Here is a 26,759-nt window from a genome sequence, read left to right as displayed (position 1 = left end):
CCCTCATTTTGAGAGGAAAAGCCTCGCTCTGAGGGGGAAAAAGTAATTTGAGGGGGAAAAGTAATTTTGATGGCAAAAGCTCATGTTGAAGGGAAAATTCCCTCATTTTGAGGGGAAAAATGTGTAATTTGAGGGGGAAACATCCCTCATTTTGAGAGGAAAAGTCTCACTTTGAGGGGAAAAAGTAATTTTGATGGAAAAAGCTCATTTTGAAGGGAAAATTCCCTGATTTTGAGGGGAAAAGTCTTCATTTTGAGGGGAAACACCCTCATTTTGAGAGGAAAAGCCTCACTTGGAGGGGAAAAAGTAATTTTGATGGAAAAAGCTCATTTTGAAGGGAAAATTCCCTGATTTTGGGGGGAAAAGTCTTCATTTTGAGGGGAAACACCCTCTCATTTTGAGAGGAAAAGCCTCACTTGGAGGGGAAAACTCCCTCACTTTGAGGGGAAAAAAGTAATTTTGAGGGGGGAAAGTAATTTTGATGGAAAAAGCTCATTTTGAAGGGAAAATTCCCTCATTTTGAGGGGAAAAATGTGTAATTTGAGGGGGAAACATGCCTCATTTTGAGGGGAAAAGCCTCACTTTGAGGGGGAAAAAAGTAATTTTGAGGGGAAAAAGTAATTTTGATGGGAAAAGCTCATTTTGAAGGGAAAATTCCCTTATTTTGAGGGGAAAAGTCTTCATTTTGAGGGGAAACACCCTCATTTTGAGAGGAAAAGCCTCACTTGGAGGGGAAAACTCCCTCACTTGGAGGGGAAAACTCCCTCACTTTGAGGGGAAAAAAGTAATTTTGAGGGGAAAAAGTAATTTTGAAGGGAAAAGCTCATTTTGAAGGGAAAATTCCCTTATTTGAAGGGAAAGATCTTCATTTTGAGGGGGAAACACCCCTCATTTTAAGGGAAAATTCCCTCATTTTGAGGGGAAACGTCTTCATTTGGAGGGAAACCCCAGCAGAATTCCTCAGGGGGGAGGGGAGAGGTGAGGGAAGCGCTGCCGGAGCCCCGGGATCCGGGATAAAGGCCCAAACCCAGGGGGATCGCTCTTTTCTAGTCGCTTTTTTACAAAAAAACCACACAAAACCAACAAAAAAAAAGAGCCAGGAGTTGAATGTTGAGGTTTGGTTTTTTTTTTCCTTTGCTGATACCCCTGGGGTTTTTTTTTCCCCCCACCACCCTCTCCCCAATTTTTGGGAATTCCCCATTCCCGCCTTACCCAACGTTCCCGGCCGTTCTCCGCAGGCCACGGTGCTTCCTCGTCGAGATCCGAGTTTTCCACCCCAAAAAATCCAACAAAAACCGACTCCACGCGTGCAAATGTTACCAAAGTCAATAAAAAGAGAATAAACAATGACGATATTGGATTTTATTCCAGGCTTGGTTTTTTCCTGGTCTTTCTCTGGTCTCTGCTTCTTCTCCGATTTGGGATTGGTGGGTGAATCCGGGCAGCTTTGGTGTTGGAAATGGGATTTTTTTGAGGGGAAAATGTTCGTTTTTGAGGGGAAAAACGGGGGTTTGAAGGGAAAAATAAATGGTTTTGAGGGGAAAACCCTGATTTGGAAGGGAAAACCCTTCATTTTAGGGAAAACCCCTCGTTTTAATGGAAAAAAACCCCTCATTTTGAGGGGAAACACCCTCATTTTGAGAGGAAAAGCCTCGCTCTGAGGGGGAAAAAGTAATTTGAGGGGGAAAAGTAATTTTGATGGAAAAAGCTCATGTTGAAGGGAAAATTCCCTCATTTTGAGGGGAAAAATGTGTAATTTGAGGGGGAAACATCCCTCATTTTGAGGGGAAAAGCCTCACTTGGAGGGGAAAAAAGTAATTTTGATGGAAAAAGCTCATTTTGAAGGGAAAATTCCCTCATTTTGAGGGGAAAAATCTGTGTTTTGAGGGGGAAACATCCCTCATTTTGAGAGGAAAAGCCTCACTTGGAGGGGAAAACAGTAATTTTGATGGGAAAAGCTCATTTTGAAGGGAAAATTCCCTTATTTTGAGGGGGAAAGTCTTCATTTTGAGGGGAAACACCCTCATTTTGAGAGGAAAAGCCTCACTTGGAGGGGAAAACTCCCTCACTTGGAGGGGAAAACTCCCTCACTTTGAGAGGAAAAAAGTAATTTTGAGGGGGAAAATGTAATTTTGATGGAAAAAGCTCATTTTGAAGGGAAAATTCCCTTATTTTGAGGGGAAAAATCTGTGTTTTGAGGGGGAAACATCCCTCATTTTGAGAGGAAATGCCTCACTTTGAGAGGAAAACAGTAATTTTGATGGAAAAAGCTCATTTTGAAGGGAAAATTCCCTTATTTTGAGGGGAAAAATCTGTGTTTTGAGGGGGAAACATCCCTCATTTTGAGAGGAAAAGCCTCACTTTGAGGGGAAAACTCCCTCACTTTGAGGGGGAAACTCCCTCACTTTGAGGGGAAAAAAGTAATTTTGAGGGGAAAAAGTAATTTTGATGGAAAAAGCTCATTTTGAAGGGAAAATTCCCTTATTTTGAGGGGAAATGTCTTCATTTTGAGGGGAAACACCCTCATTTTGAGAGGAAAAGCCTCACTTGGAGGGGAAAACTGCCTCACTTTGAGAGGAAAAAAGTAATTTTGAGGGGGGAAAGTAATTTTGATGGAAAAAGCTCATTTTGAAGGGAAAATTCCCTCATTTTGAGGGGAAAAGTCTTCATTTTGAGGGGAAACACCCTCTCATTTTGAGAGGAAAAGCCTCACTTGGAGGGGAAAAAAGTAATTTGAGGGGGAAAAGTAATTTTGATGGCAAAAGCTCATGTTGAAGGGAAAATTCCCTCATTTTGAGGGGAAAAATGTGTAATTTGAGGGGGAAACATGCCTCATTTTGAGAGGAAAAGCCTCACTTGGAGGGGAAAACAGTAATTTTGAGGGGAAAAAGCTCATTTTGAAGGGAAAATTCCCTTATTTTGAGGGGAAAAGTCTTCATTTTGAGGGGAAACGCCCTCATTTTGAGAGGAAAAGCCTCACTTGGAGGGGAAAAAGTAATTTTGATGGAAAAAGCTCATTTTGAAGGGAAAATTCCCTGATTTTGGGGGGAAAAGTCTTCATTTTGAGGGGAAACACCCTCTCATTTTGAGAGGAAAAGCCTCACTTGGAGGGGAAAACTCCCTCACTTGGAGGGGAAAAAAGTAATTTTGAGGGGGGAAAGTAATTTTGATGGAAAAAGCTCATTTTGAAGGGAAAATTCCCTCATTTTGAGGGGAAAAATGTGTAATTTGAGGGGGAAACATGCCTCATTTTGAGGGGAAAAGCCTCAATTTGAGGGGAAAAAAGTAATTTTGAGGGGAAAAAGTAATTTTGATGGAAAAAGCTCATTTTGAAGGGAAAATTCCCTCATTTTGAGGGGAAAAATCTGTGTTTTGAGGGGGAAACATCCCTCATTTTGAGAGGAAAAGCCTCACTTTGAGGGGGAAAAAAGTAATTTTGATGGAAAAAGCTCATTTTGAAGGGAAAATTCCCTTATTTTGAGGGGAAAAGTCTTCATTTTGAGGGGAAACACCCTCATTTTGAGAGGAAAAGCCTCACTTTGAGGGGAAAAAGTAATTTTGATGGAAAAAGCTCATTTTGAAGGGAAAATTCCCTGATTTTGGGGGGAAAAGTCTTCATTTTGAGGGGAAACACCCTCTCATTTTGAGAGGAAAAGCCTCACTTGGAGGGGAAAACTCCCTCACTTTGAGGGGAAAAAAGTAATTTTGAGGGGGGAAAGTAATTTTGATGGAAAAAGTTCATTTTGAAGGGAAAATTCCCTCATTTTGAGGGGAAAAATGTGTAATTTGAGGAGGAAACACCCTCTCATTTTGAGAGGAAAAGCCTCACTTTGAGAGGAAAACAGTAATTTTGATGGGAAAAGCTCATTTTGAAGGGAAAAGTCCCGTATTTTGAGGGGAAAAGTCTTCATTTTGAGGGGGAAACCCCTCTTTTTAAGGGAAAAACCTCTCATTTTGAGGGAAAAGCCTTCAATTTGAGGGGAAACAATCATTTTGAAGGGAAAAAATCATTTTGAGGAAAACCCTGTGAATTTTAATGGGGAAAAATCCTGATTTTGAGGGGAAACCCACTTTATTTGAGAGGAAAAAAACCTAATTTTGAGAGGAAACCCCTCGTTTTGGGGAAAAATCCCTCATTTTGAGGTAAAAAACTCATTTTGAGGGGAAAAAATGAATTCTGTGGGGGGAAAAACCCTTATTTTGAGGAAAAACCGTCCTCATTTTGAGGGAAAAACCATTTTGAGGGGAAAACCCCCTAATTTTGAGGGGAAAAAAACTTGAGGGAGAGGAAAAACTCATTTTGAAGGGAAAAAACCAATTTTGACGAAAAACCCTATTTTGAGGAGAAAGAAAAAGTTGTGAGGGACAAAACCTCACTTTTAGGGGAAAACCTCTCAGAGGATAAAAAACATTTTGAGGGGGACTCCCCACCCCGCCTCATTTTAAAGGAAAAAAACTCCCTCATTTTGAGGGAAAACAAATAATTTTGAGGGAAAATAAATAATTTGAGCTTTTACTTTAAAGGAAAGTCCCTTGAGGGACTTCGGCATGCAACAACAATCCCTTTAAAGCCTTGGATAAGCGGATACTCCCGAAAAAAACCCTGTATTTGATGCTTTTTATTCCCAATAAATTTGAGGTGGGGAGGGACCAAACCCCACGGCGGCGCAAAATGGCGGCGGGCGGCTGGCCTACAACTCCCACAGCGCTCTGGACATAAAGGACTACAGTTCCCGTCGTGCCTCGCGCGGTGGTGGGCGTGGCCTGAGCGTTTCTCTATAAATAGCCCCCGCCGAGCGGCGCGAGCCCCTCTCGGCTGCCGCCATCTTGGGGCCTTCGCCGGCCGCCACCTCCATCCGCCACCATCCGCCTCCATCCGCCGTCCCCCGCCCGCCGGGACTGAGCGGGGCGCCGCCGAACCGCCATGAGGGCCAAGGTGAGCGGTGGGGGGCGGCGCGGGGGGGGCCGATGGCGCCTCAGTAACGGCACGGCCTGGATGGGGAGGGGGGCGGGAGGGGGCTGCGGCCTGGACACCCCCCGGGTCAGGGGGGTCCCGGTGGGGGGAACCGGGGGACGAGGGGCGGCGGTCCCTGGTTTAGGGAACGGGGGGTCCCGGTGTGGTGTCGCAGGGGTTGGGGGGGGGTCCCTGGGGGTGTCTTTGCTGGGAGGAATGTGGGGGGGAAACTGGGAGCACTGGGAGAGAGAAGCCAACGTGGGTGTGGGGGGAACTGGGAGAGCTAAACCGGTCTGGGACTGAGGGCAGCTGGGAGAGGCAAACCAGGCTGGGAGTGGAAGAACCCAACCGGTCTGGGACTGGGAGCACTGGGAGAGACAAAGCGGAGTGGGACTGGGAGCACTGGGAGAGCCAAAGCGGTGTGAGACTGGTGGGGACTGGGAGAGACAAAGTGGTGTGGGACTGGGGTTACTGGGAGAGCCAAAGCGGTGTGGGACTGGGAGCACTGGGAGGGCCAAAGCGGTGTGAGACTGGTGGGGACTGGGAGCACTGGGAGAACCAAACCAGCGTGGAATGGGGATACTGGGACAGCCAAATCAGGACTGGGAGAGATGAACCGCTGTGGGACTGGGGGTGGACTGGTAGGGACTTGGGGGCACTGGGAGAGACAAACCAGTTTGGGACTGGGGTCTCTGAGATACATAAACCAGTGTGGCACTGGGAGTGCTAAAGCAGAGGCTGGGGGGACTGGGAAGGATAAACCAGTACAGGACTGGGGCTACTGGGAGAGAGCCAAACCTGTGGGACTGAGAGGGCTGGGAGAGAAAACCAGTGTGGTACTGGGTGGGAACTGGGGGCACTGGGAGAGCCCAACCAGTTTGGGAACTGGGGGCACTGGGAGAGCCCAACCAGTTTGGGAACTGGGGGCACTGGGAGAGCCAAACCAGTCTGGAACTGGGAGCACTGGGAAGGATAAACCAGCGTGAAACTGGGGGGGGGAACTGGAGGCACTGAGGAGAGCCAGACGAGTGTGGGTCTGATGAGGACTGGGGGACAGTGGGGGCAGTAAACCAGTACGGGACTGGGTGGGAACTGGTGGCACTGGGAGAGCCAAACCCGTATGGGACTGTGGGAACTGGTGGCACTGGGATCCCGGCACTAACGCCCGTCCGTCTCTCCCGCAGTGGCGCAAGAAGCGAATGCGCAGGTACGTGAGACCCCCCCGGGGCTCGGGCCGGCCCCGCCTCACCGGGAGGGGGCCCTGGGGGCGGGGAGGGCCCGGCCCGGTGTCCCGGTCCCGGTGCAGCCCCGGGGGTGACGCCGCCGCTCTGTCCCCAGGCTGAAGCGCAAGAGGAGGAAGATGAGGCAGAGGTCCAAGTAACCGCCCCCAGCGGGGCCGCGGCTCGGGGCCGTCCCGGTGCCGCCGCGGTGCTGTCCCGGTGCCGTCCCGGTGCCGCGGGGACGTCCCGCTGTGCCGGCCCGGTTCTTTGCTTTGCGGCGGCCGCTGTGCCGTGAATAAAAGTTGGTTATTGCTTACACGGTGTGCGGGCTCTGCCGGTAACCGGGGAGAGGCGGCTCCAGGGGCGGGGGAGCTCCTCCGGTAACGGGGGAGCAGGGCTGGGACCACTGTCCGGCGCTCCTCCGGTAACGGGATCGGGACAGGGGTCCTACGGGAACAAGAGAGGGTCGGAACAGGCGGATTCTCTTTTATGGGGCCGGGAAGCGGCACCGGGAATCGTCCGGTAACGGGGTGAGGGGCGGGACCGGGACGGGGGCCGGAACAGCGGGAAGGGGAGTCTCAGGTAACGGGGGCAGATGGAGGCGACCGCGGGTTCCTGCGGTAACGGCGCAGGTGGGTGGGACTGGGGAACCCTCCGGTAACGGGGCAGGCAGGAGGGGACTCCCCCGTTAACGGAACAGGTTCGGGGCCGAGCTGAGGAATCGCCCGGTGCCGTGGGGAAGGACCGGGATCGATCCGAGCCGGGGCCGGGATGTTCCGGGATCGCCCACGCGGAGCCCGGCGCGGCGGCGGCTCCCGCCGATGACGTCACGGTGACGCAGTTCCGGCGCGCCGCGCGCTCCCGGCGCCGCGCGGGTCCTTCCGGGCCGCCCCGGAAGCGGCGCCGAGCGGGTCCCGCCCGCCGCCGGCACCGGCCGCGCGTTGTTGGCGCCGGAGGCTCCGCGGGGAGGCCGCGAGCCGGTGAGTGCGGGGCCGGGCCGCGCCGGGGCCGGGGGAGGCCGCGCTCCGCCGCTCTCCCAGGCCTCGCCGGTGGCGCTGCGGCTCCGTCCCGGGGCGCCTCGCGGGGCTGTCACGGGGCGCGGGTCCCGCAGCGCGGGGCTCGGTGCCGCCCGGGGCGCGGGGAGCGGCCGCCAGGGACTTCTCGGGGTTCTCTCCGCCGTTCGGGGCTTGGCGGGTGCTCCGGGGCTGCGGGGGGGCACCCGGGGGCTGTGGCGGGGGCTCCCCGGCCGTGCTGCCCCTGCACCGGCTCCGCGGCAGCGCCGGGACCCCGTGGCGGGTGTTTCCCCCGTACCGGGGTCGCTCCCATCCCTCCGTGCCTCCGTCCGTGCCCGGTGCTTCCTCTCCATCCCCCGTCGGTACCGGGCTCGCTCCGGGTCCCTCCCTCGCCCCGTCCCTCCCTCCGTGCCCGGTGCCCCGGCGTGGGATTTTTCCCCTCCCCACCGCTACCGGAGTCACTCCCGGTCCCTCCTTCACCCCTTCCATCCCCAGAGCCCCGGGGTGAGGATTTCCCATCCCACGGTACCGCCGGCACTCCCGGTCTCTCCCTCATTGCCTGGAGCTCCGCGGTGGCTGTTTCTGCCCCTTCCCGCCGGTACCGGGGTCAATCCCGGTCCCTCTCTCTCTCCCCTGCTCCGGGGTCACTCCCGCTCCCTCCCTCGGTTCTCGGTGCCCCGGGGTGGGTGTAGCCCTGCGGTACCGGGGTCCCACCCTCTCCCAGGGTGGGTGTTTCCCCCACTCCCCCATTCCCGGTCCCTCCCTCTCTCCCTTCTCCAGTCCCGGGACTCCTCCCGTTCCCTCTCTCGGTGCCCCGGGATGGGATTTCCCCCCATTCCCGCTCCCTTCGGGTCCCTCCCTCACTCCATCCCTTTCTCCCTCCCTCCTCTGCTCCCGGGGTCCCTCCCGATCCCTCTCTCCCTCCCTCGATGCCCCGCCGTGGGATTTCCCCCCATTCCCGGGGTCCCACCCTCTCCCAAGGGTGGGTGTTTCCCCCACTCCCCCATTCCCAGACCTCCTCCCGTTCCCTCTCTCGGTGCCCCGGGATGGGATTTCCCCCCATTCCCCGTCCCTTCCAATCTCTCCCTCCCTCACCCCATCCCTCCTTTCCTCCTCCCACCACAGCCGCCGCCGCCCCTCCCCTCGAAGATGCCCGACCGCGACGGCCGCGACGGCTACGCCAACGGGGGCAGCGGCGACGAGGCGGGCGCCGGCGCCGACGACATCTGCCGCGACTTCCTGCGCAACGTCTGCAAGCGGGGAAAGCGCTGCCGCTTCCGCCACCCCGACATCTCCGAGGTCACCAACCTGGGCGTGCGCAAGAACGAGTTCATCTTCTGCCACGACTTCCAGAACAAGGAGTGCGTGCGCCTCAACTGCCGCTTCATCCACGGCACCAAGGAGGACGAGGACTGCTACAAGAAGACGGGCGAGCTGCCGCCGCGCTTGCGCCAGAAAGTGGCCGCCGGGCTGGGGCTGTCGCCCGCCGACCTCCCCAACAGCAAGGAGGAGGTGCCGATCTGCCGGGATTTCCTCAAGGGGGACTGCCAGCGCGGGGCCAAGTGCAAGTTCCAGCACCTGCAGCGGGACTACGAGTACGAGGCGCGGGGCCGCGAGCAGGGGCTGGGCCCCGGCGGGCGCCGCTACGAGCCCTACGACGGCCTCTACGACCCCGACGAGCCGGTGCTGAAGCGGCGGCGGGCGGAGGGGCTCTACGAGAGCTACGAGTACGGCTTCGCCAGCCCGCGGTCCGTGGAGTACCGGCTGCTGGAGGAGGAGAACGTGCTGCTGCGGAAGCGCGTGGAGGACCTCAAGAAGCAGGTGAACAACCTGCTGGCCACCAACGAGGTGCTGCTGGAGCAGAACGCGCAGTTCCGCAACCAGGCCAAGGTGATGACGCTCAGCTCCACGGCCACGGCCACCGAGCAGACTCTGGCGCCCACGGTGGGGACGGTCACCAACTACAACCACAGCATCGCGCAGACGCACACCACGCTCAGCAGCCAGGCCCTGCAGCCCCGCCCCGTCACCCAGCAGGATTTGGTGGCCCCGGCCGGCGCCCAGGCCGCCCCTCCGGCCAACGCCGCGCCCCCCATGAACCCCGAGATCGCGCCGCTGTCGGCAGCCCTGGCGCAGACCATCGCCCAGGGCATGGCCCCCCCGCCCGTGTCCATGGCGCCCGTGGCCGTGTCGGTGGCGCCGGTGGCCGTGTCCATGGCGCAGCCGCTCGGCGGCATCACCATGAGCCACGCCACCACGCCCATGGTCACCTACCCCATCGCCTCGCAGAGCATGCGGATAACGGCCATGCCGCACTGACACCCACACCGGGGGACCCACCGGGACCCCCCCCCCCGCCGAACTGAGCCCGGGGGGCGGCGGGACGAGGACGGACACACGGACCCTGCGGATGCGGGTGGGGGCTGCGGGTGTGGGACGCCCTCGCTGTGCGGGAAAAGCTCCCGTGGGGAGGGTCGTGGGTGCTCCCCCACCCACCTCTGGAGCCCCGTGGACGGACTGAGCGCCGGGGCTGAGTCCCGGGGGGCCGGGGGTGGCACCGGGGCTCCCCCCGCCCTGTAATGTTTTCAGCTATTAAAACAGAAAAGCCCCAAAGCAGCACGGGCTCGGCGGTCGCTGTCCCGGTACCGCCGGGAAGGGCCGGGGAGCGGAGGGGGGAAACCGGGACCGGGACAGCGGGACCGGGACAGCGGGACCGGGACGGGCAGCGGCGGGGGACACGTGACAGAAGCCACGCCCCTCACCGAGGCCACGCCCTCTCACAAACAAGGGCGTGTCCAAAGACACGTGACCGATGTGGGCGTGGCCACGCCCTGGCTTGCAGCCAATGAGTGACGCACGGGGGGGCGTGGCCGGAGGCTCGGCGGTCGATGGGCGTGGCCAAGGGCTGGCAGTCAGCCAATGGGCGACGCGTCCGGAGCTGGGGGTGTGTTCTGGGCTGTGCGGCTCAGCCAATGGGCGCGCCGTGCGTGCCGGGGGCGTGGCCGGGGCGGTGCCGGGTCGGGAGCGGCGGCGGCGGCGGAGCGGGCGCGGAGCGGGAGCGATGGAGCGGCGGAGCGGGCTCGGGCTGGCGGCTCTGGGCGCGCTGGGCCGGCGGCTGCTCTGGGCGCTGCCCGCCTACGCCGCGGGGCTGCTGGGGCTGGGCGCGGGCGCGGTCGTGCTCGCGCTCGCTCTCTACGCGGGCTGGCGGCGGCGGCGGCGCGCCCGGGAGCGCGGGATGCGCGCGGCCGAGCGCCTGCAGCGCGACGAGGAGGCGGCCGTGCGCGCCGCCGCCGCCGGGCTGGGCGCGGCCCGCGGGGAGCTGCCGGCCTGGGTAAGCGGGTGCTCGGGGCCCCGCAGCGCCGTTATCGCCGGCGGGAAGGGCTCGGGGGAAGCCCCGCTACGGGGCGGGGCGGGATCCCCGCGCCGGGCACCGTAACCCCCCGGTGGGACCTCCGGGGGTTGGGAAGCGCAGACCCCCCGGTGGGACCCCCGGGGCTGGGCGCTGCGTCTTCCCCGGGCCCCGCTGAGGCTCCCCCGGCTCTGCTGCGCTGCGGGCACCGCTTGAGTTCCCCGCCGGGCGGGACCCCCGGGCGGGACCCCTCTTCTCTGCTCCGCTCCAGCCCCCTCTTGGCACCCCTGGGGACCCCCGGCAGCCCCAGCGCACCCCCCGGGCCCCGCTGCCGGTGTGCCCCGCCTCTCTGCAACTTCCCGCCCGGCGGGACCCTCTGGGCAGCCCCGGGAACCGCAGCGCATCCGCCGGGCCCCGCCGCGCTGAGCCCCGCTTGAGTTCTCCCCGGCGGGGGGACCCCGAGGCACCGCACCCTCCCCGGCGGGACCCCCGGGCTGTGCCCCGCATCCCGAACCGCTCCCGCTGCCGGGGCCCCGCCTCTGCTGCGCTGCGGGACCCCCGGGACCCCCGGACCGGGCACTTCCCGGCTCCCTTCTCGGCTGCGCTGCAGACCCCGCTTGAGACTCCCGGGGAACCCCCCCGAGCCCCGCAGCACCGAGCCCCGCTTGAGCTCCGGCCGGGCACCCTCCCGGCGCCGCTGCCGGGTCCCCTCGGTGCTGCTTTCCAGCCTTTCCTTGGGTTTCCCGCTGGGGCGGGACCCCCGGCAGCCCCACCGAGCCCCGCTTTGAGCTCCCGGCCTTGCGGGACCCCCGGGGCCGGGATCGCCGCTTCACCGAGAGCCCCCCGTGCCCGCCCCCCGCCGCAGCGCGGCCCCGCTGCCCCCGGGCGGGGTTCCCGCGCTCCGTTTCCCGCAGCGAGGGGACAGCCCCGGTACCGCCCGGGGCCTTCCGGCAGTGCCGTGACTCACCGGGCCCGGGGGGGCCGTTTCCTGCCCGGCCGCGGATGGGGCGGCCGAGGGGGGGGGGGCCGTGAAACCCCTCCCCGCGGTGCCGGAGGGGTCCGAACCCCCTTTCTCGGGACTTCCCCCCCACCGGGACCCCCCTTTCGGGACCCCCGGGAACGGGAAGATGTTGGGGGGCGCGGGGGTTGACGGGGCCCCCGCGGGGTCGCGGCGGGAGGTTGGGGAAACTGAGGCACGGGGCTGGGAGGGGCGGTGTCCCCGCCGTGCCCGGGCGGCCCCCCCGGGCTCAGGGCCCCCCCTGTCCCCCAGGTCAGCTTCCCGGATGTGGAGCGGGCGGAATGGCTGAACAAGGTGAGGCGTCCGTGTGTCCGGCCCGCCCCGCGCCCTGCGCCGCCTCCCGCCGCTCCTGCGTCCCTCCCGCAGCCCTCCATCCCTCCCGCATCCTTCCATCCCTCCCGCATCCTTCCATCCCTCCCGCATCCTTCCATCCCTCCTGCATCCTTCCCCCTCTCCCTCCCTTCCTCCTCCATCCCTCCCTCCCTCCCTCCTGGGTCCCTCCCTCCTGGCCTCCTTCCATTCCCCCCTCCCGCATCCCTGCATCCCTCCCTCCCTCCTCCCTCCCTCTCCATCCCTCCCTGCGTCCTTCTGTCCATCTCTGCCTCTGTCCCCCCCCTCCACCTCCAGTGTCCACCCCTCCATCCCCAGTGTCCATCCCGTGCCCACCCTTCCATCCCCAGTGTTCATCCCTCCATTCCTGGTGTCCATCCCACATCCATCCCTCCATTCCCAGTGTCCATCCCTCTGTTCCCTGTCCATCCCTCCATTCTGTGTCCATTCCCAGTGCCCATCCCGTGTCCATCCCTCCATTCCCTGTGTCCATCCCCTGTCCATCGCTCCATTCCCAGTGTCCATCCCTTCATTCCCAGTGTCCACCCCATATCCACCGCTCCATTCCCTGTGTCCATCCCGTGTCCATCCCTCCATTCCCGGTGTCCGTCCCGTGTCCATCCCTCCATTCCCAGTGTCCACCCCGTGTCCATCGCTCCATTCCCAGTGTCCACCCCGTGTCCATCGCTCCATTCCCGGTGTCTGTCCCGTGTCCATCCCTCCATTCTGTGTCCATTCCTGGTGTCCCCCCATGTCCATCCCTCCATTCCCGGTGTCCATCCCGTGTCCATCCCTCCATTCCCGGTGTCCACCCCGTGTCCATCCCTCCCTCCCCAGCGTCCGTCTGTCCGTGTCCGGCAGGTCCTGGCGCAGGCCTGGCCGTTCTTCGGGCAGTACATGGAGAAGCTGCTGCTGGAGAACGTGGCCCCCTCCATCCGCGCCTCCAACACCCACCTGCAGACCTTCACCTTCACCAAGGTGGACATGGGCGAGAAGGTAAATTCGGGGTGTCCCCCCATTGACCCCCCCCGTGACCCCCCCACTCACCTCTGCCCCCCCCACCCCCCGCAGCCCCTCCGTGTCCTGGGGGTCCGGGCCCACCCCGGCACCCACAAGAAGCAGATCCTGCTGGACCTCAACATCAGGTGAGCGGCCGGAGCCACCGGTGAGGTGACAGCGCCAGGTCTCAGCCACCTGGGTGCCCCCCCCGGCGCTGGGGAGGGGTCCGGGGGGGCCGCGGTGACACCCCCACCCTCATCTCGTGTCCCCTCAGCTACGTCGGTGACGTCCAGATCGACGTGGAGGTGAAGAAGTTCTTCTGCAAGGCGGGGGTGAAGGGGATGCAGGTGAGGGGGCTTTGGGGGGGGGGTCTGGGAATGACTCTGGGGGGGAGGGGGGGGTCACATCTCATCTTAAACCACCTCCCCCCCACCCCCAGCTCCACGGGATGCTCCGGATCATCCTGGAGCCCCTCCTGGGGGACGTGCCCATCGTGGGGGCCCTCACCATGTTCTTCATCCGCCGCCCCGTGAGTTGTCCCCGTGTCCGTCCTCCCCCCCCCGCCCCTGGTAACGCAGGACCCCCCCCCGGACACACCGGGGGTCCTCCTCCCTCCCCAAAAGAACACCCGGACCCCCTCTCCCCAGGACACACCGGGGGTCCTCCTCCCCCCCCAAAAGAACACCCGGACCCCCTCTCCCCTGGACACACCGGGGGTCCTCCCCCAAAAAGAACACCCGGACCCCCCCTCCCCAGGACACACCGGGGGTCCTCCCCCCCCCCCCCAAAAGAACACCCGGACCCCCCCTCCCCGGGACACACTGGGGGTCCTCCCCCCTCCCCAAAAAGGACCGGTAACCCCGAACCCCCAAAAACGGATGGGCAACCCCCCCTACCACCACCCCCAAAAAGGACCGGCAACTCTGAACACACTGGGGGTCCTCCCCCCCCAAAAAGAACACCCGGACCCCCCCTCCCCGGGACACACCGGGGGTCCTCCTCCCCCCAAAAAAACCACCCAGAAGCCCCCCAAGGACACACCAGCGGTGTCCCACCCCACCAAAAATACCGGCACCCCCCCCCACCTCCAGGACACACCGGGGGTCCTCCCCCCCAAAAAAAACACCCAGAAGTCCCCCAAGGATGCACCGGGGGTGTTCCACCTCCCCAAAAATACCGGCACCCCCCACCCCCTCCACCCCAGGACACACCGGGGGTCCTCCCCCCCCAAAAGAACACCCAGAAGTCCCCCAAGGACACACCGGCAGTGTCCCACCCCCCCAAAAATTACCAGTACCCCCCCCCCCCAGGACACACCGGGGGTCCTCCCCCCTCAAAAGAACACCCGGACCCCCCCTCCCCAGGACACACCGGGGGTCCTCCCCCCTCAAAAAAACACCCAGAAGTCCCCCAAGGACACACCGGGGGTATCCCACCTCCCCAAAAATACCGGCAACCCCCCCACCTCCAGGACACACCGGGGGTCCTCCCCCCCAAAAAAAACACCCGGAAGTCCCCCAAGGATGCACCGGCGGTGTCCCACCCCCCCAAAAGTACCAGCACCCCCCACCTCCCCAGGACACACCGGGGGTCCTCCCCCCTCAAAAGAACACCCGGACCCCCCCTCCCCGGGACACACCGGGGGTCCTCCCCCCGCTCCCTCCCCCACTCCGACCCCATCCCACCCCTTCCAGACCTTGGACATCAACTGGACGGGGATGACCAACCTGCTGGACATCCCTGGCCTCAGGTGAGCCCCACCCCTTTGCGGGGGCACCCCTGCCCTCCGTGCCCCCTCCGTGCCCCCCCCGCGGCCCCTCCCTGACCGTGTCCATCCCTCCCTTCCCCTCCCCCCCCCCCCGATGCCAGCTCCATGTCGGACACGATGATCATGGACACCATCTCCTCCTACCTCGTGCTGCCCAACCGGCTCCTGGTGCCGCTGGTGCCCGACCTGCCCGAGGCCGCGCAGCTCCGCTCTCCCCTCCCGCGGGTAAGGACGGGGTGAGGGGTGGGGGTGGCATCCCGAGGGTCGCGTGTCCCCCTCTGCCACCCCCCCCCCCTCGGTGACCCCCACGCCATCCCCATCCTCAGGGCGTGGTGCGGGTGCACCTGAGGGGTGCGCGGGACCTGCGCTGCAAGGACCGGTTCATGGGGGGGCTGGTGGAGGGCAAGTCGGACCCCTACGCCGTCCTGCGCGTGGGCACGCAGGTGGCCACCAGCCGCGTCATCGACGACAACCTCAACCCCACCTGGGACGAGGTGTACGAGGTGAGGCAGCCCCAGGTTCCCCCCTTTTTTCCCCTTCCTTTTCCCCCCCCTTTTTCCCTTCTTTTTTTTTTCCCCCGCTTTCCCCCTTTTTTCCGCCTCTTTTCCCACCTTTTTCCCCCTTTTTTCTGCCTCTTTTCCCACCTTTTTCCCCCTTTTTTCTGCCTCTTTTCCCACCTTTTTCCCCCTCTTTTCCGCCTCTTTTCCTATCTTTTTCCCCCTCTTTTCCCACCTTTTTCCCCCTTTTTTCTGCCTCTTTTCCCACCTTTTTCCCCCTTTTTTCTGCCTCTTTTCCCACCTTTTTCCCCCTCTTTTCCGCCTCTTTTCCTATCTTTTTCCCCCTCTTTTCCCACCTTTTTCCCCCTTTTTTCTGCCTCTTTTCCCATCTTTTTCCCCCTTTTTCCCTTCCTTTTTTCCCCCCTCTTTCCCCCCTTTTTTCCGCCTCTTTTCCCACCTTTTTCCCCCTTTTTTCCTCCTCTTTTCCCACCTTTTTCCCCCTTTTTTCTGCCTCTTTTCCCATCTTTTCCCCCCTTTTTCCCTTCCTTTTTTCCCCCTCTTTCCCCCCTTTTTTCCGCCTCTTTTCCCACCTTTTCCCCCCTTTTTTCCTCCTCTTTTCCCACCTTTTTCCCCCTTTTTTCTGCCTCTTTTCCCATCTTTTTCCCCCTTTTTCCCTTCCTTTTTTCCCTCTCTTTCCCGCCTCTTTTCCCATCTTTTCCCCCCTTTTTCCCTTCCTTTTTCCCCCTCTTTCCCCCCTTTTTTCCGCCTCTTTTCCCACCTTTCCCCCCCTCATTCTTCCCCTCTTTTCCCACCTTTTCCCCCCTCTTTCCCCCTTTTTTCCCTTCCTTTTTTCCCCTTCCCCCTTTTTCCCTCCTCTTTTCCCACCTTTTCCCCCTCATTCTTCCTCTCTTTTCCCCCCTTTTTCCCTGCTTTCCCCCTTTTTCCCTTCCTTTTTCCCTTCCTTTTTCCCCCTCTTTCCCTCTTTTTTCCTCCTCTTTTCCCACCTTTTCCCTCCTCATTCCTCCTCTCTTTTCCCCCCTTTTTCCTGCTTTCCCTCCTCTTTCCCTTCCTTTTCCTCTTTCCTCATTTTTTCCTCCTCTTTTCCCCTTACCCCCCATTCTTCCCATCTTTTCCCCTCCCCCCCGTTCCCCCCTTTTTTCCTTCCTTTTTTCCTCCTCTTTCCCCCTTTTTCCCCTCCTTCTTCCCCCTTTCCTTCTCTTCCCCCATTTTTTCCCCCTTTTCCCCCCACTTTTCCTCCTTTTTCCCTTCCTCTTTCCCTCCTTTTCCCTCTCATTCTTCCCCCACTTTTCCACTTCTTCCCCCTCATTCTTCCCCTCCTTTCCCCCTTTTCCCCCCATTTTTCCCCACTTTCCCTCATTCTTTTCCTCCTCTTTCCCTCCTTTTCCCCCTCATTCTTCCCCCCTTCCCCCCCGTTTTCCCCCCTTTTCCCCCGCTTCCCCTCCTTTTTCCTCCCTCCCTTTCCCCCTCCTCTTCTCCCCTTTTTTCCCCTCATTCTTCCCCTTTTTCCCCCCCCTTTCCCCCCATTTCCCCCCCTTCATTCTCCCCTTTCCCCCCACCCCCGGGAGCATCCCCCAAACTTCAGACTCCCCCCAACATCCCCCTCCCTGACCCCCTGCGCGTCCCCAGCTGGGCCGTGGGGGACAGGGACACACAGGGACACCCCCACCCCACCGAGTGGGACACGGGGACCCCCCCGCCGGCTTTGGGGACCCCCCCGCCGGCTTTGGGGACCCCCCCGCCGGCTTTGGGGACCCCCCCCCCCCCAGCTGCTGCTGTCCCCCCTCCCAGTTCATCGTGCACGAGGTGCCGGGCCAGGAGGTGGAGGTGGAGCTCTTCGACAAAGACCCCGACAAGGACGATCTCCTGGGCAGGTGAGGGGGGGGCCGCACCCCCAATTTGGGGTGAGGGGAGGGGGTTTCTGCCTCCCCTCCCCCAATCCCTCCCCTCCCCAAATTCCCAGCGTCTCCCATCCCCCAGGATGAAGCTGGACCTCGGGGAGGTGCTCAGAGCACGGGTGATGGAGGAGGTGGGTGCTGGGGGAAGGGGGGGGATGGACGGGGTGGGTTTTGGGGTTCCGGGGGGGGAGGTGGGGGTCGCGCTGACACCCCCTCCCCACAGTGGTTCCCGCTGCAGGAGGGGGGCCAGGGCCGGCTCCACCTGCGCCTGGAATGGCTCTCGCTCCTCTCCGACGCCTCCAAGCTGGACCAGGTCAGTGGGATGAGTTTGTTGGGGCTCAGCTGTGCTTGGGGGGGGGCTGCCCCGACTGACCCCCCCCCTCCCCCCTTTTTTTTTTGGCGTGCCCCCTCCTCAGGTTTTGGAAAGGAACCGGACAATCGTGGCCAAACCCGACCCCCCGTCCTCCGCCATCCTCATCGTGTACCTGGACAGGGCTGAGGGGCTGCCCGTGAGTGGGGGTCTGGGGGGGTCCGGGGGGGTCCAGGGCGCTGCCCTGGGGGGGTTCGAGGTGTGGGGACCCCCCCTGACCCCACCCCGTTTTTGCGCAGATGAAGAAGCCGGGGAAGGAGCCCAACCCCGTGGTTCAGGTCTCGGTGCAGGACGTGACAAGGGAGAGCAAGGTGGGAGGGGCTTTGGGGGGGGTCGGGCGGGGATCTCAGGGGGTTGGGGGGCACGGTGGGGGTCTGACCTGAGCCCCCCCAGGTGGTCTGCAACACCTCGGCCCCCGTCTGGGAAGACGCTTTCCGCTTCTTCCTGCACGACCCCAGGAACCAGGACGTGGATTTCCAGGTGAGACCCCAACCCCCGGCTCCGTGTCCCGCCCTTTGCTCCTCCCCTTTCCCTCCCTTACTCCTCCTTTCCCCCCGCTACCCCCTCCATTCCCCCCCTTTTTCACCTTCCTTTCTTCCCCTCTTCCCCCTTTTTTTCCTCCTCTTCCCCCCCTTTTCCCCACTTCCCCTCCTTTTTTTCCACCTTTTCCCCCCCTTTCCCCCTCCTCTTCTCCCCTTCCCCCTCATTCTTCCCCCCTTTTTCCCCCTTTTTGCCCCCTTTTCCCCTTTCCCCTCTTTTCCCCTCTTTATTTCCTCCTTTTCCCCCCCTTTCCCCCCACTTTTCCACTTTTTTCCCCCTCTTTCCCCCCCTCATTCTTGCCCTTTTTCCTCCCTTTCTTCCCCCCTTTCCCCCTCTTTTCTCCCCACTTTCCCTCCTTTTTTCCACCCTTTCCCCCTCCTCTTTTCCCCTTTCCCTCCTCATTGTCCCTCTCTTTTTCCCCTCATTGTCCCCCTCTTTTTCCCCTCATTTTCCCCCCTTTTCCCCCCTTCCTCTCCCTTTTCCCCCTTTTTCCCACCCTTTCCCCCTCCTCTTCTCCCCTTTCCCTCCTCATTGTCCCCCTTTTTCCCCTCTTTTACCCCCATTTTCCCCTCTCTAACCCCCTTCCCCCCCCTTTTCCCCTTTTCTCCCCCCTTCCCCTCCCCATTTTCCCCCCTTTCCCCCTCCTCCCCTTCCCCCTCATTCTTCCCTTTTTCCCCCCTTTTCCCCCTTTTTGCCCCCTTTTCCCCCCCTTTCCCCTCTTTTCCCCTCTTTATTTCCTCCTTTCCCCCCCCTTTCCCCCCACTTTTCCACTTTTTTCCCTTTCCCCCCTTTTCTCCCCACTTTCCCTCCTTTTTTCCACCCTTTCCCCCTCCTCTTCTCCCCTTTCCCTCCTCATTGTCCCCCTTTTTCCCCTCTTTTACCCCATTTTCCCCTCTTTTACCCCCTTTCCCCCCCCTTTTCCCCTTTCCCCTCCCTTTTCCCCTTTCCCCCCCCTTCCCCTCCCTTTTTCCCCCCCTTTCCCCCTCCTCCCCTTCCCCCCTCATTCTTCCCCCCTTTCCCCCTTTTTCCCCCCCTTTTTCCCCTTCCCCCCTTTTCCCCCCCGCACCCCCTTTCCCCTCAGTGACCCCCCATCCCCTCCCTTTCCCCGCAGGTCAAGGACGACCCCCGGCAGACCCCCCTGGGCTCGCTGTCGCTGTCTCTGTCTCGCCTGCTCCAGTCGCCCGAGCTGGCCCTGGCCGAGCCCTTCCCTCTGCAGCGCTCGGGGCCCGGGGCGCGCCTGCACCTCAAGCTCATCCTGCGGGTGACCAGCGCTCGGGGGGGCTTTTTTGGGGGTCCTGGAGGGGGGTCCTGCCCCTTCCCCTTCCCACCCCCTCCCCGTGCTGACCCCCACCCCCGCAGGTGCTGTTCCCGGATCCCCCCGAGGCCGCCGTGGCCACCCCGGTGCCTCCCGGGCAAGCGGAGGCTCCGAGCGGCAGCGCCGAGGGAGCCCCCCCCAGACCCAACCGGGCCAGCCCCGACCCCCGGTTCGGCACCGAGGTGGGCACGGGGACCGGAGGGGGGGTCCTGGGGGTGGTCACAGGGGGGCTGGGGGGTTTTGGGGGGGTCTTGGGGGGGTCAGAATGGGGCGGGGGTTCCGTGCGATGGGGCTGGGGGTCCCGGGCAACCGGACGGGCAATGCCAGGGGAGGCCGGCCCGGTGGTCCCGGGGTTCCCGGAGGGGTCCCGGTGGTCCCGGAAGGGTTCGAGGGGGTCCAGGAGTGTCCGGGGGTGTTGGTCGTGCCCCGGCAGCTCCCGGTGGTCCCGGGGTGTCCGGGGTCCCGGTGGTCCCTGGCAGCTCCCGGTAGTCCCGGAGGGGTTCGAGGGGGTCCCGGGGAGGTCCTGGGGGATCCGGGGGTGTTGGTTGCCCCCCGGCAGCTCCCGGTGGTCCCGGGAGGGTCCCAGTGGTCCCGGGAGGTGCGGGGGCGTTGGTCGCTCCCCGGCAGCTCCCGGTGGTCCCGGGGGGGTCCCGGTGGTCCCGGGGAGGTCCTGGTGGTCCCGGGAGGTGCGGGGGCGTTGGTCGCCCCCTGGCAGCTCCCGGTGGTCCCGGGGAAGTCCCGGGGGATCCGAGGGCGTTTGGTCGCCCCCCGGCAGCTCCCGGTGGTCCCGGGGAGGTCCCGGGGGGTCCGGGGGCATTGGTCGCCCCCCGGCAGCTCCCGGTGGTCCCGGGGAGGTCCCGGGGGGTCCGGGCGCGTTGGTCGCCCCCCGGCAACTCGCGGTGGTCCCGCGGTGGTCCCGGGAGGTCCGGGCGCGTTGGTCGCCCCCCGGCAACTCGCGGTGGTCCCGCTGCAGCGCGTGCTGCGGATCCACCTGCTGGAAGCGGAGAATTTGGTGGCCAAGGACCACCGGCTCGGGGGGATGGTCCGGGGCCGCTCCGACCCCTACGCCAAGGTCCGAGTGGCCGGGAGGGGCTTCCGCAGCCGAGTGGTCAAGGAGGAGCTGAACCCCCGCTGGAACGAGACCTACGAGGTACCGGAGGGTCCTGGAAGGGGAAACTGAGGCACGGGGAGGGTCCTGGAAGGGGAAACTGAGGCACGGGGAGGGTCCTGGAAGGGGAAACTGAGGCACGGGGGAGGGTCCTGGAAGGGGAAACTGAGGCACGGGGGAGGGTCCTGGAAGGGGAAACCGAGGCACGGGGAGGGTCCTGGAAGGGGAAACTGAGGCACGGGGAGGGTCCTGGAAGGGGAAACTGAGGCACGGGGAGGGTCCTGGAAGGGGAAACTGAGGCACGGGGGAGGGTCCTGGAAGGGGAAACTGAGGCACGGGGAGGGTCCTGGAAGGGGAAACCGAGGCACGGGGAGGGTCCTGGAAGGGGAAACTGAGGCACGGGGAGGGTCCTGGAAGGGGAAACTGAGGCACGGGGGGGTCCTGGAAGGGGAAACTGAGGCACGGGGTTGGATCCAAGAATTTCTGGACCACGAGGATATTTTGTAGGAACCAGGAGATAAAGGAGAGATGGCAGAGATTCAGGATAATAATTAATAATTATTAATGTTGTTATTATTATTATTGTTGTTTCCACTATAAATCTCATGCAGTATGTTAAATAAACACATATTACCGCGTATTAATAATCCGTATAAAAATTGAAAACGATTAATAATAAAATATTAAACGCCACAATATTATTATTAGTAATAGTGATAATAATAATGATAATAGTAATAGTGATAATAATGATTATTATAATGATAATGATAATGATAATGAATATTATTTCTGTATCCATATAAAAATTAATAACGATTAATAATAAAATATTGAACACCGCAATATTATTATTAATAATAATGATGGTAATAATTTTTATTAGTATCATTATCACCATTATTATGATAATAATTATTAACCTTATTATTACATGTATTATATATATAATTATTATCATCATTATTAATAATAACAATATTGTGGTGCTCAATATTTTACTATTAACATTTATTAATTTTTATATGGATACAGAAATAATATTCATTATCATTATCATTATCATTATAATAAAAATTATTATCACTATTATTATTATCATCATTATCATTATCATTATCATTATCATTATTAATAATATTGCGGTGTTCAATACTTTATTATTAATCGTTATCAATTTTTATACGGATTATTAATACGCGGTAATATGTGTTTATTTAATATATTTATGACTAATAATAATAATTGTTGTTATTATTATTAATATTAATATTAATATTATTATTATTTCTTTTCCAGGTGATCGTGGACAACATCCCGGGCCAGGACGTGGAGTTCGATCTCTTCGACAAGGACATCGACAAGGACGATTTCCTGGGCCGGTGGGGAATTTGGGGGGGTCCGGGGGGGTTTTGGGGTGTCCGGGGTGGGGTTGGAGGGTCTGGAGGGGTTTGGGGGGCACTCGCGGGGGGGTTTGAGTGGTCCGAGGGGGTTTTGGGGGGTTTTGGGGGGGGTTTAGGGGATTCGGGGCGGATCTGGGGGGAATTCGAGGGGTTTGGGGGTGTCCGGGGGGGGGGGGGGTTTTGAAGATCCGGGGGTGGTTTTGGGGGGTCCAGAGGGAATTTGGAGGGGTCTGGGGAGGGTTTATTGGGGGTCCAGAGGGGCTTTTGGAGGTCCAGAGGTGTTTTTGGGGTGTCTGGGGGGGCTTTTGAAGAGCCGGGGGGGTTTTTGAAGATCCGGGGATGTTTTGGGGGTCCAGAGGGGCTTTTGGGGGTCCAGAAGAGTTTTTGGGGGGTCTGGGGGGAGTTTTGAAGATCCGGGGGGGTTTTTGAAGATCCGGAGGTGTTTTGGAGGGTTCGGAGAGGTTTTGAGGGGTCCAGCGGAGTTTTGGGGGGGGCCTGGGGGGCGTTTTTTGAAGATCCGGGGATGTTTTGGGGGGTCCAGAGGGGTTTTGAGGAGTCCAGTGGAGTTTTTGGGGGGTCTGGGGGGGGTTTTGAAGATCCGAGGGGGCGTTTTTTGAAGATCCGGGGGTGTTTTGGGGGGTCCAGAGGGGCTTTTGGGGGTCCAGCGGAGTTTTTGGGGGGTCTGGGGGGGTTTGAAGATCCGGGAGTGTTTTGGGGGGTCCAGAGAGGTTTTGAGGGGTCCAGCGGAGTTTTTGGGGGGTCCCGGGGGGGGGTCCTCACCCAGTGCCCCCCCCAGGTGCAAGGTGCCCCTGAGGAGGGTCCTGAGCAGCCGCGTCGTGGATGAGGTGGGGGAGGGGCTGGGGGGGGCACGGAGGGGGGGTCATTGTGGGGGGGGTCCCTGAAGGGGGGCAGAGATGTCATTTTTGGGGGGGTCATTGTGGGGGGGGGTCACTGAAGGGGGTTCACTGAGGAGGGGTCACGGGGGGTCACTGGGGGGGTCACTGAGAGGGGATCTCACTTTGGGGGGGGTCTCACTTTGGGGGGGTCTCACTGAGGGGGGGTCTCACTTTGGGGGGGTCTCACTTTGGGGGGTCTCACTGAGGGGGGGTCTCACTTTGGGGGGGTCTCACTTTGGGGGGTCTCACTTTGTGGGGGGGTCTCACTTTGGGGGGGTCTCACTTTGGGGGGTCTCACTTTGGGGGGGTCTCACTTTGGGGGGGTCTCACTGAGGGGGGGTCTCACTGAGGGGGGGTCTCACTTCGGGGGGGGTCTCACTGAGGGGGGTCTCACTTTGGGGGGGTCTCACTTTGGGGGGGGGTCTCACTTCGGGGGGGTCTCACTTTGGGGGGTCTCACTTTGGGGGGTCTCACTTTGGGGGGTCTCACTTTGGGGGGGGGTCTCACTTCGGGGGGGTCTCACGCCCCCTCCCCGCCCCAGTGGCTGCCCCTGGAGGAGGTGAAGTCGGGGCGGCTCCACGTGCGCCTGGAGAACCTGGAACCGCGGCCCAGCCCCGCCCTCCTCGAGCAGGTACCGACGACCCTCTCGGACCCCCAACCCCCACCCCATCCCCCTCCCCATGCCCCCCACCCCCAAACCCACCCCTGCCTATCCCAATGCCCACCTCAGCACCCCCATTCCTTCCCCCTCCAACCATCCCTGGCCTTCTGGGGGTCCCCCCCGGCCTCGGTGAGACCCCCTGACCCACCGCCGGTGCCCCCCCCGGCCTCGGTGAGACCCCCGACCCACGGCCGGTGCCCCCCCACCGGCCTCGGTGAGACCCCTGACCCACCGCCGGTGCCCCCCCCGGCCTCGGTGAGACCCCCGACCCACGGCCGGTGCCCCCCCGGTGCCCCCCCAGGTCCTGCACACCAACAGCCTCCTGCAGCCCGCCCGCGGCGAGGAGCTCTCGGCCGCTCTGCTCTGCGTCTTCCTGGACCGAGCCGCCGAGCTGCCGGTGAGGAGGGAGGGAGGGAGGGGTCCCCCCAATGTCCCTAAACGTCCCCAAATGTCCCCAACACCCCCGTGACCCCCGTGGTGCCCCCCCCGACTGCAGCTCCGCAAGGGCTCCAAGCCCCCCGCTGCCTTCGCCAGCCTGGCCGTGCGCGATGTCTGCTACAAAACCAAGGTGAGACGCGCTGGGGAGGGGGCTCAGCGTGATTGTTTGGGGAGGGGGGAGGTTCCGAGGGTCTCTCACCTCCTGTCGCCCCCTCTCTGCCACCCCTCCAGACCTGCGCCCCCTCCACGGAGCCCGTGTGGGATGAAGGCTTCTCCTTCCTCATCAAGCGGCCGCACGCGGAGTCGCTGCAGCTGCAGGTGCTGGCCCCGTGCCCAGGGTGGGGGTCCCGTCCCCGCCGCCCCCGGGGGTCCTGCGCGGGGGTCCCTGAGCTCCGCTGTGCCCGCAGGTGAAGGAGGAGGGGGGACAAGCGCTGGGCACCCTCAGCTTGCCCCTGGCACAGCTCCTGGCCGCCGAGGGGCTGGCGATGGACGGCTGGGTCCCACTGGCCGGGGGCGGCCCCGGCGCCCAGGTCCTGCTGCGGGCGCAGCTCGGGGTGAGTGGGGGTCCTGGGAAGGGGGTGGGGGGCGAGGGGAGACCCCCACCTGACCGCTCCCCCCGCCCCCCCAGGTGCTGGTGTCGCAGCAGGTGGAGGAGGGGGTCGCCAGCTGCAGGGGGGACACGGAGCCCGCGGGGCGGGAGGAGGAGGAGGAGGATGAAGAACGAGGCCCGGGGGGGCTCCGCCAGCGCCGGCCCCCGGCGGACAGGTGGGAACGGGGGGGGCGGGGGCGGGAGGGCTCCGACCCCACCCCCAGACACCCCAACCCCAAATTCCGCCCGCTCCGCTTACAAACCCGCAGCCGGGGCGGGGGTGGGGGGTCCTGCTGCGAACCCCCGATGTGCAGGGGGGGTTTTTGGGGTGCTGACCCTTCTCCCACCCCCCTCCCGCAGCCGCCCGGAGCCCCCCGAGGGTCCCCGGGTGCAGCTGTCGCTGTGGTACCACGGCGAGCAGCGCAAGCTCGTGGCAATCGTGCACGCCTGCAGGTGAGGCTGGGCTGGGGGGGGGCTCGGAGGGGGTGTGGGGGGGAAACCCGGGGGTCGCGACCCCCACCCTGAACGCTGACCCGCCCCCAGGGAGCTGCGGGCGGCGGCCAAGGAGCTGCCGGACCCCTACGTGTCCCTGGTGCTGCTCCCCGACCGCAGCCGCGGCACCAAGAGGAAAACCGGCGTGCAGAGGAAGACCCTGAACCCCGACTTCAACGAGAGGTGAGGGGCGCGCGGGGGTCCCCCGGTGCCGCCCAGTGCGTCCCAGTCCGGCCCAGTGCGGCCCAGCACGGCCCCGTGTGCGCAGGTTCGAGTGGGAGCTGTCCCTGGAGGAGGCGGCGCGGCGCAGGCTGGAGGCCACCGTCAAATCCACGCTGTCCTTCGTCACCCGCGAGAAGGAGGCGCTGGGCAAGGTCCGGGGGGGTCCCGGGGTGGTTCTGGGGGGGGTTCTGAGGAGGGTTTGGGGGGTCTGGAGGTGCCGGGGGAGCCCCCCTGAGCCTTTGGGTCTCCCGCAGCTCCAGCTGGACCTGGCTCAGGTGGATCTGTCCGAGGGGGGACCGCGCTGGTGAGTGGGGCTGGGGGGGGCTGGGACAGGGGGGGCGAGGGCTGGGGAGGGGTCTCTGGGTCTCTGTCCGCGCCCCCTCATGTCCCCCCACTCCCACACACAGGTACGAGCTGCAGGATGATCGGAGCATCCCCTAAAACTGGGGACCCCCCGCACCCCCCCATGGGGAGGGCGAGGGGGGGGCCGGGACCCCCTCGGCTGCTGCCGCCCCCTCCCCCACCGCCCCCTCCCCCGCCTCGCCACCGACCAAAGACGCGCTGGGCCGGGGCCCCCCCGCGCCCCCCAGACTGTTACAAACCTCGTGCCTTGAGCCCCCCTTCCCCCCGAGCGCCCCCCGGCACTGGGGGGGACCCCCGGGGGTTGTGTCCCCCGGCCCCCCCCGCGGGGGCGCTTCTTCGAGCTGCTGCTGCCACGTCCGGGATGTCCCCAAGATGTCACCGCCGGGATATCCCCGCCGTGCCGCCGGGATCCCACCCGGGTGTCAACACCGGGATGTCACCGGGATGTCACCGCCGGGATCCCACCCGGGTGTCACCCCCGGGATGTCACCGGGATGCCACCCCCGGGATGTCACCGGGATGCCACCACCGGGATGTCACCACCGGGATCCCACCCGGGTGTCACCACCGTGATGCCACCACCGGGATGCCACCGCCAGGCCACCACCGTGATGCCACCGCCGCGCCGCCACCGGGATGTCACCGCCGCGCTGCCACCGCCGCCGCGCCACCCCCTCGCTGCCTTCCCGGGGCTGCGTCCCCGTCCCCCCCCGCGCTAATAAAAGAGGGAGGACACGGCGGTGGCTTCGTGTGGCCTCGGGGGGTGGCGGTGTCCCACCGTGTCACACTGCCACGGGTGTCCCTGGCAGCCTGGGGTGTCCCCCGTGGCGATCGGGGTGTCCCCAGTGGGTGCTCCTTGGGGTGTCCCTTTGCGGTGTCCCCCGTGGGGTCCGGGCGCGGGGTGTCCCTCATGGGGGTGTCCCCCGTGGGGGTGGGTGGTCCTTTGGGGTGTCCCCCGTGGGGTCCACTCGCCGGTCACCTCCCTGGGGTGTGGCCCTGGGGTGTCCCTGTGGGGTGCTGTCACTTGGGGGCCCGTGGGGGGAGTTGTTGTCCCTCGTGGGTGAGGGGGTGTCCCCTGTGTGTTGTCCCCCGTGGGGTCCGAGTGCTGGGTGTCGCTGGGGGTGCCCCCGTGGGTGCCACACACGGGGTGCCCTCATGGGGCGTGGCCGTGGGGTGACCCCTGTGATGTCCCCCACGATGGGGGGGGGACCCGGGCGTTGTCCCCATTGCGGGGTGTTGTCCTCCGTGGGGGGGGGGTGTCCCCCTCGGTCTGGGGTGTCCCCGCTGGGGGTGGGGGT

The 26,759-nt window shown here is 62.4% G+C and overlaps 2 protein-coding genes and 1 long non-coding RNA gene across 3 annotated transcripts; all 3 read left to right on the top strand.

Moving 5' to 3' along the window:
- Positions 1 to 4,793: 4,793 nt before the first annotated feature.
- Positions 4,794 to 6,490, top strand: LOC309583332. The gene is made up of 3 exons (XR_014227159.1): positions 4,794 to 4,936; positions 6,139 to 6,161; positions 6,293 to 6,490. It is a non-coding gene; the product is annotated as an uncharacterized lncRNA (long non-coding RNA).
- Positions 6,491 to 7,052: 562 nt separating this feature from the next.
- ZC3H10 (zinc finger CCCH-type containing 10) lies at positions 7,053 to 9,752 on the top strand. The gene is made up of 2 exons (XM_082299013.1): positions 7,053 to 7,154; positions 8,313 to 9,752. Exon 2 carries the CDS (start codon positions 8,337 to 8,339, stop codon positions 9,504 to 9,506), a length of 1,170 nt encoding a protein of 389 aa, XP_082155139.1. The 5' UTR covers positions 7,053 to 7,154; positions 8,313 to 8,336; the 3' UTR covers positions 9,507 to 9,752.
- A 476-nt stretch (positions 9,753 to 10,228) lies between these two features.
- Positions 10,229 to 26,199, top strand: ESYT1 (extended synaptotagmin 1). The gene is made up of 31 exons (XM_082299124.1): positions 10,229 to 10,518; positions 11,807 to 11,848; positions 12,746 to 12,880; positions 12,956 to 13,029; positions 13,158 to 13,230; positions 13,323 to 13,412; positions 14,578 to 14,633; positions 14,753 to 14,876; positions 14,978 to 15,154; positions 16,958 to 17,040; positions 17,147 to 17,195; positions 17,288 to 17,377; positions 17,481 to 17,573; positions 17,674 to 17,745; positions 17,828 to 17,914; positions 19,086 to 19,235; positions 19,334 to 19,471; positions 20,263 to 20,439; positions 21,697 to 21,779; positions 22,597 to 22,645; positions 23,238 to 23,327; positions 23,659 to 23,754; positions 23,854 to 23,925; positions 24,027 to 24,113; positions 24,203 to 24,349; positions 24,424 to 24,560; positions 24,745 to 24,837; positions 24,928 to 25,059; positions 25,145 to 25,250; positions 25,353 to 25,402; positions 25,506 to 26,199. The coding sequence occupies exons 1-31, from the start codon at positions 10,249 to 10,251 to the stop codon at positions 25,537 to 25,539; spliced, it is 3,156 nt and encodes a 1,051-aa protein (XP_082155250.1). The 5' UTR covers positions 10,229 to 10,248; the 3' UTR covers positions 25,540 to 26,199.
- Positions 26,200 to 26,759: the final 560 nt, after the last annotated feature.

Source organism: Coloeus monedula (assembly GCF_965178545.1).
Source record: "Coloeus monedula genome assembly, chromosome: 30".
Classification (NCBI taxonomy): Eukaryota; Metazoa; Chordata; class Aves; order Passeriformes; family Corvidae; genus Coloeus; species Coloeus monedula.
This window is presented reverse-complemented; position numbering and strand designations above follow the sequence as displayed.

Excerpts from the sequence above, each read along its gene's own strand:
- ZC3H10 (XM_082299013.1), top strand. The coding sequence starts at position 8,337 with ATGCCCGACCGCGACGGCCGCGACGGCTACGCCAACGGGGGCAGCGGC.
- ESYT1 (XM_082299124.1), top strand. The coding sequence starts at position 10,249 with ATGGAGCGGCGGAGCGGGCTCGGGCTGGCGGCTCTGGGCGCGCTGGGC. Across the intron at positions 14,877-14,977 it reads TCCGCTCTCCCCTCCCGCGG|GGCGTGGTGCGGGTGCACCT; the intron begins GTAAGGACGGGG and ends CCCCATCCTCAG. Across the intron at positions 25,403-25,505 it reads TCCGAGGGGGGACCGCGCTG|GTACGAGCTGCAGGATGATC; the intron begins GTGAGTGGGGCT and ends TCCCACACACAG.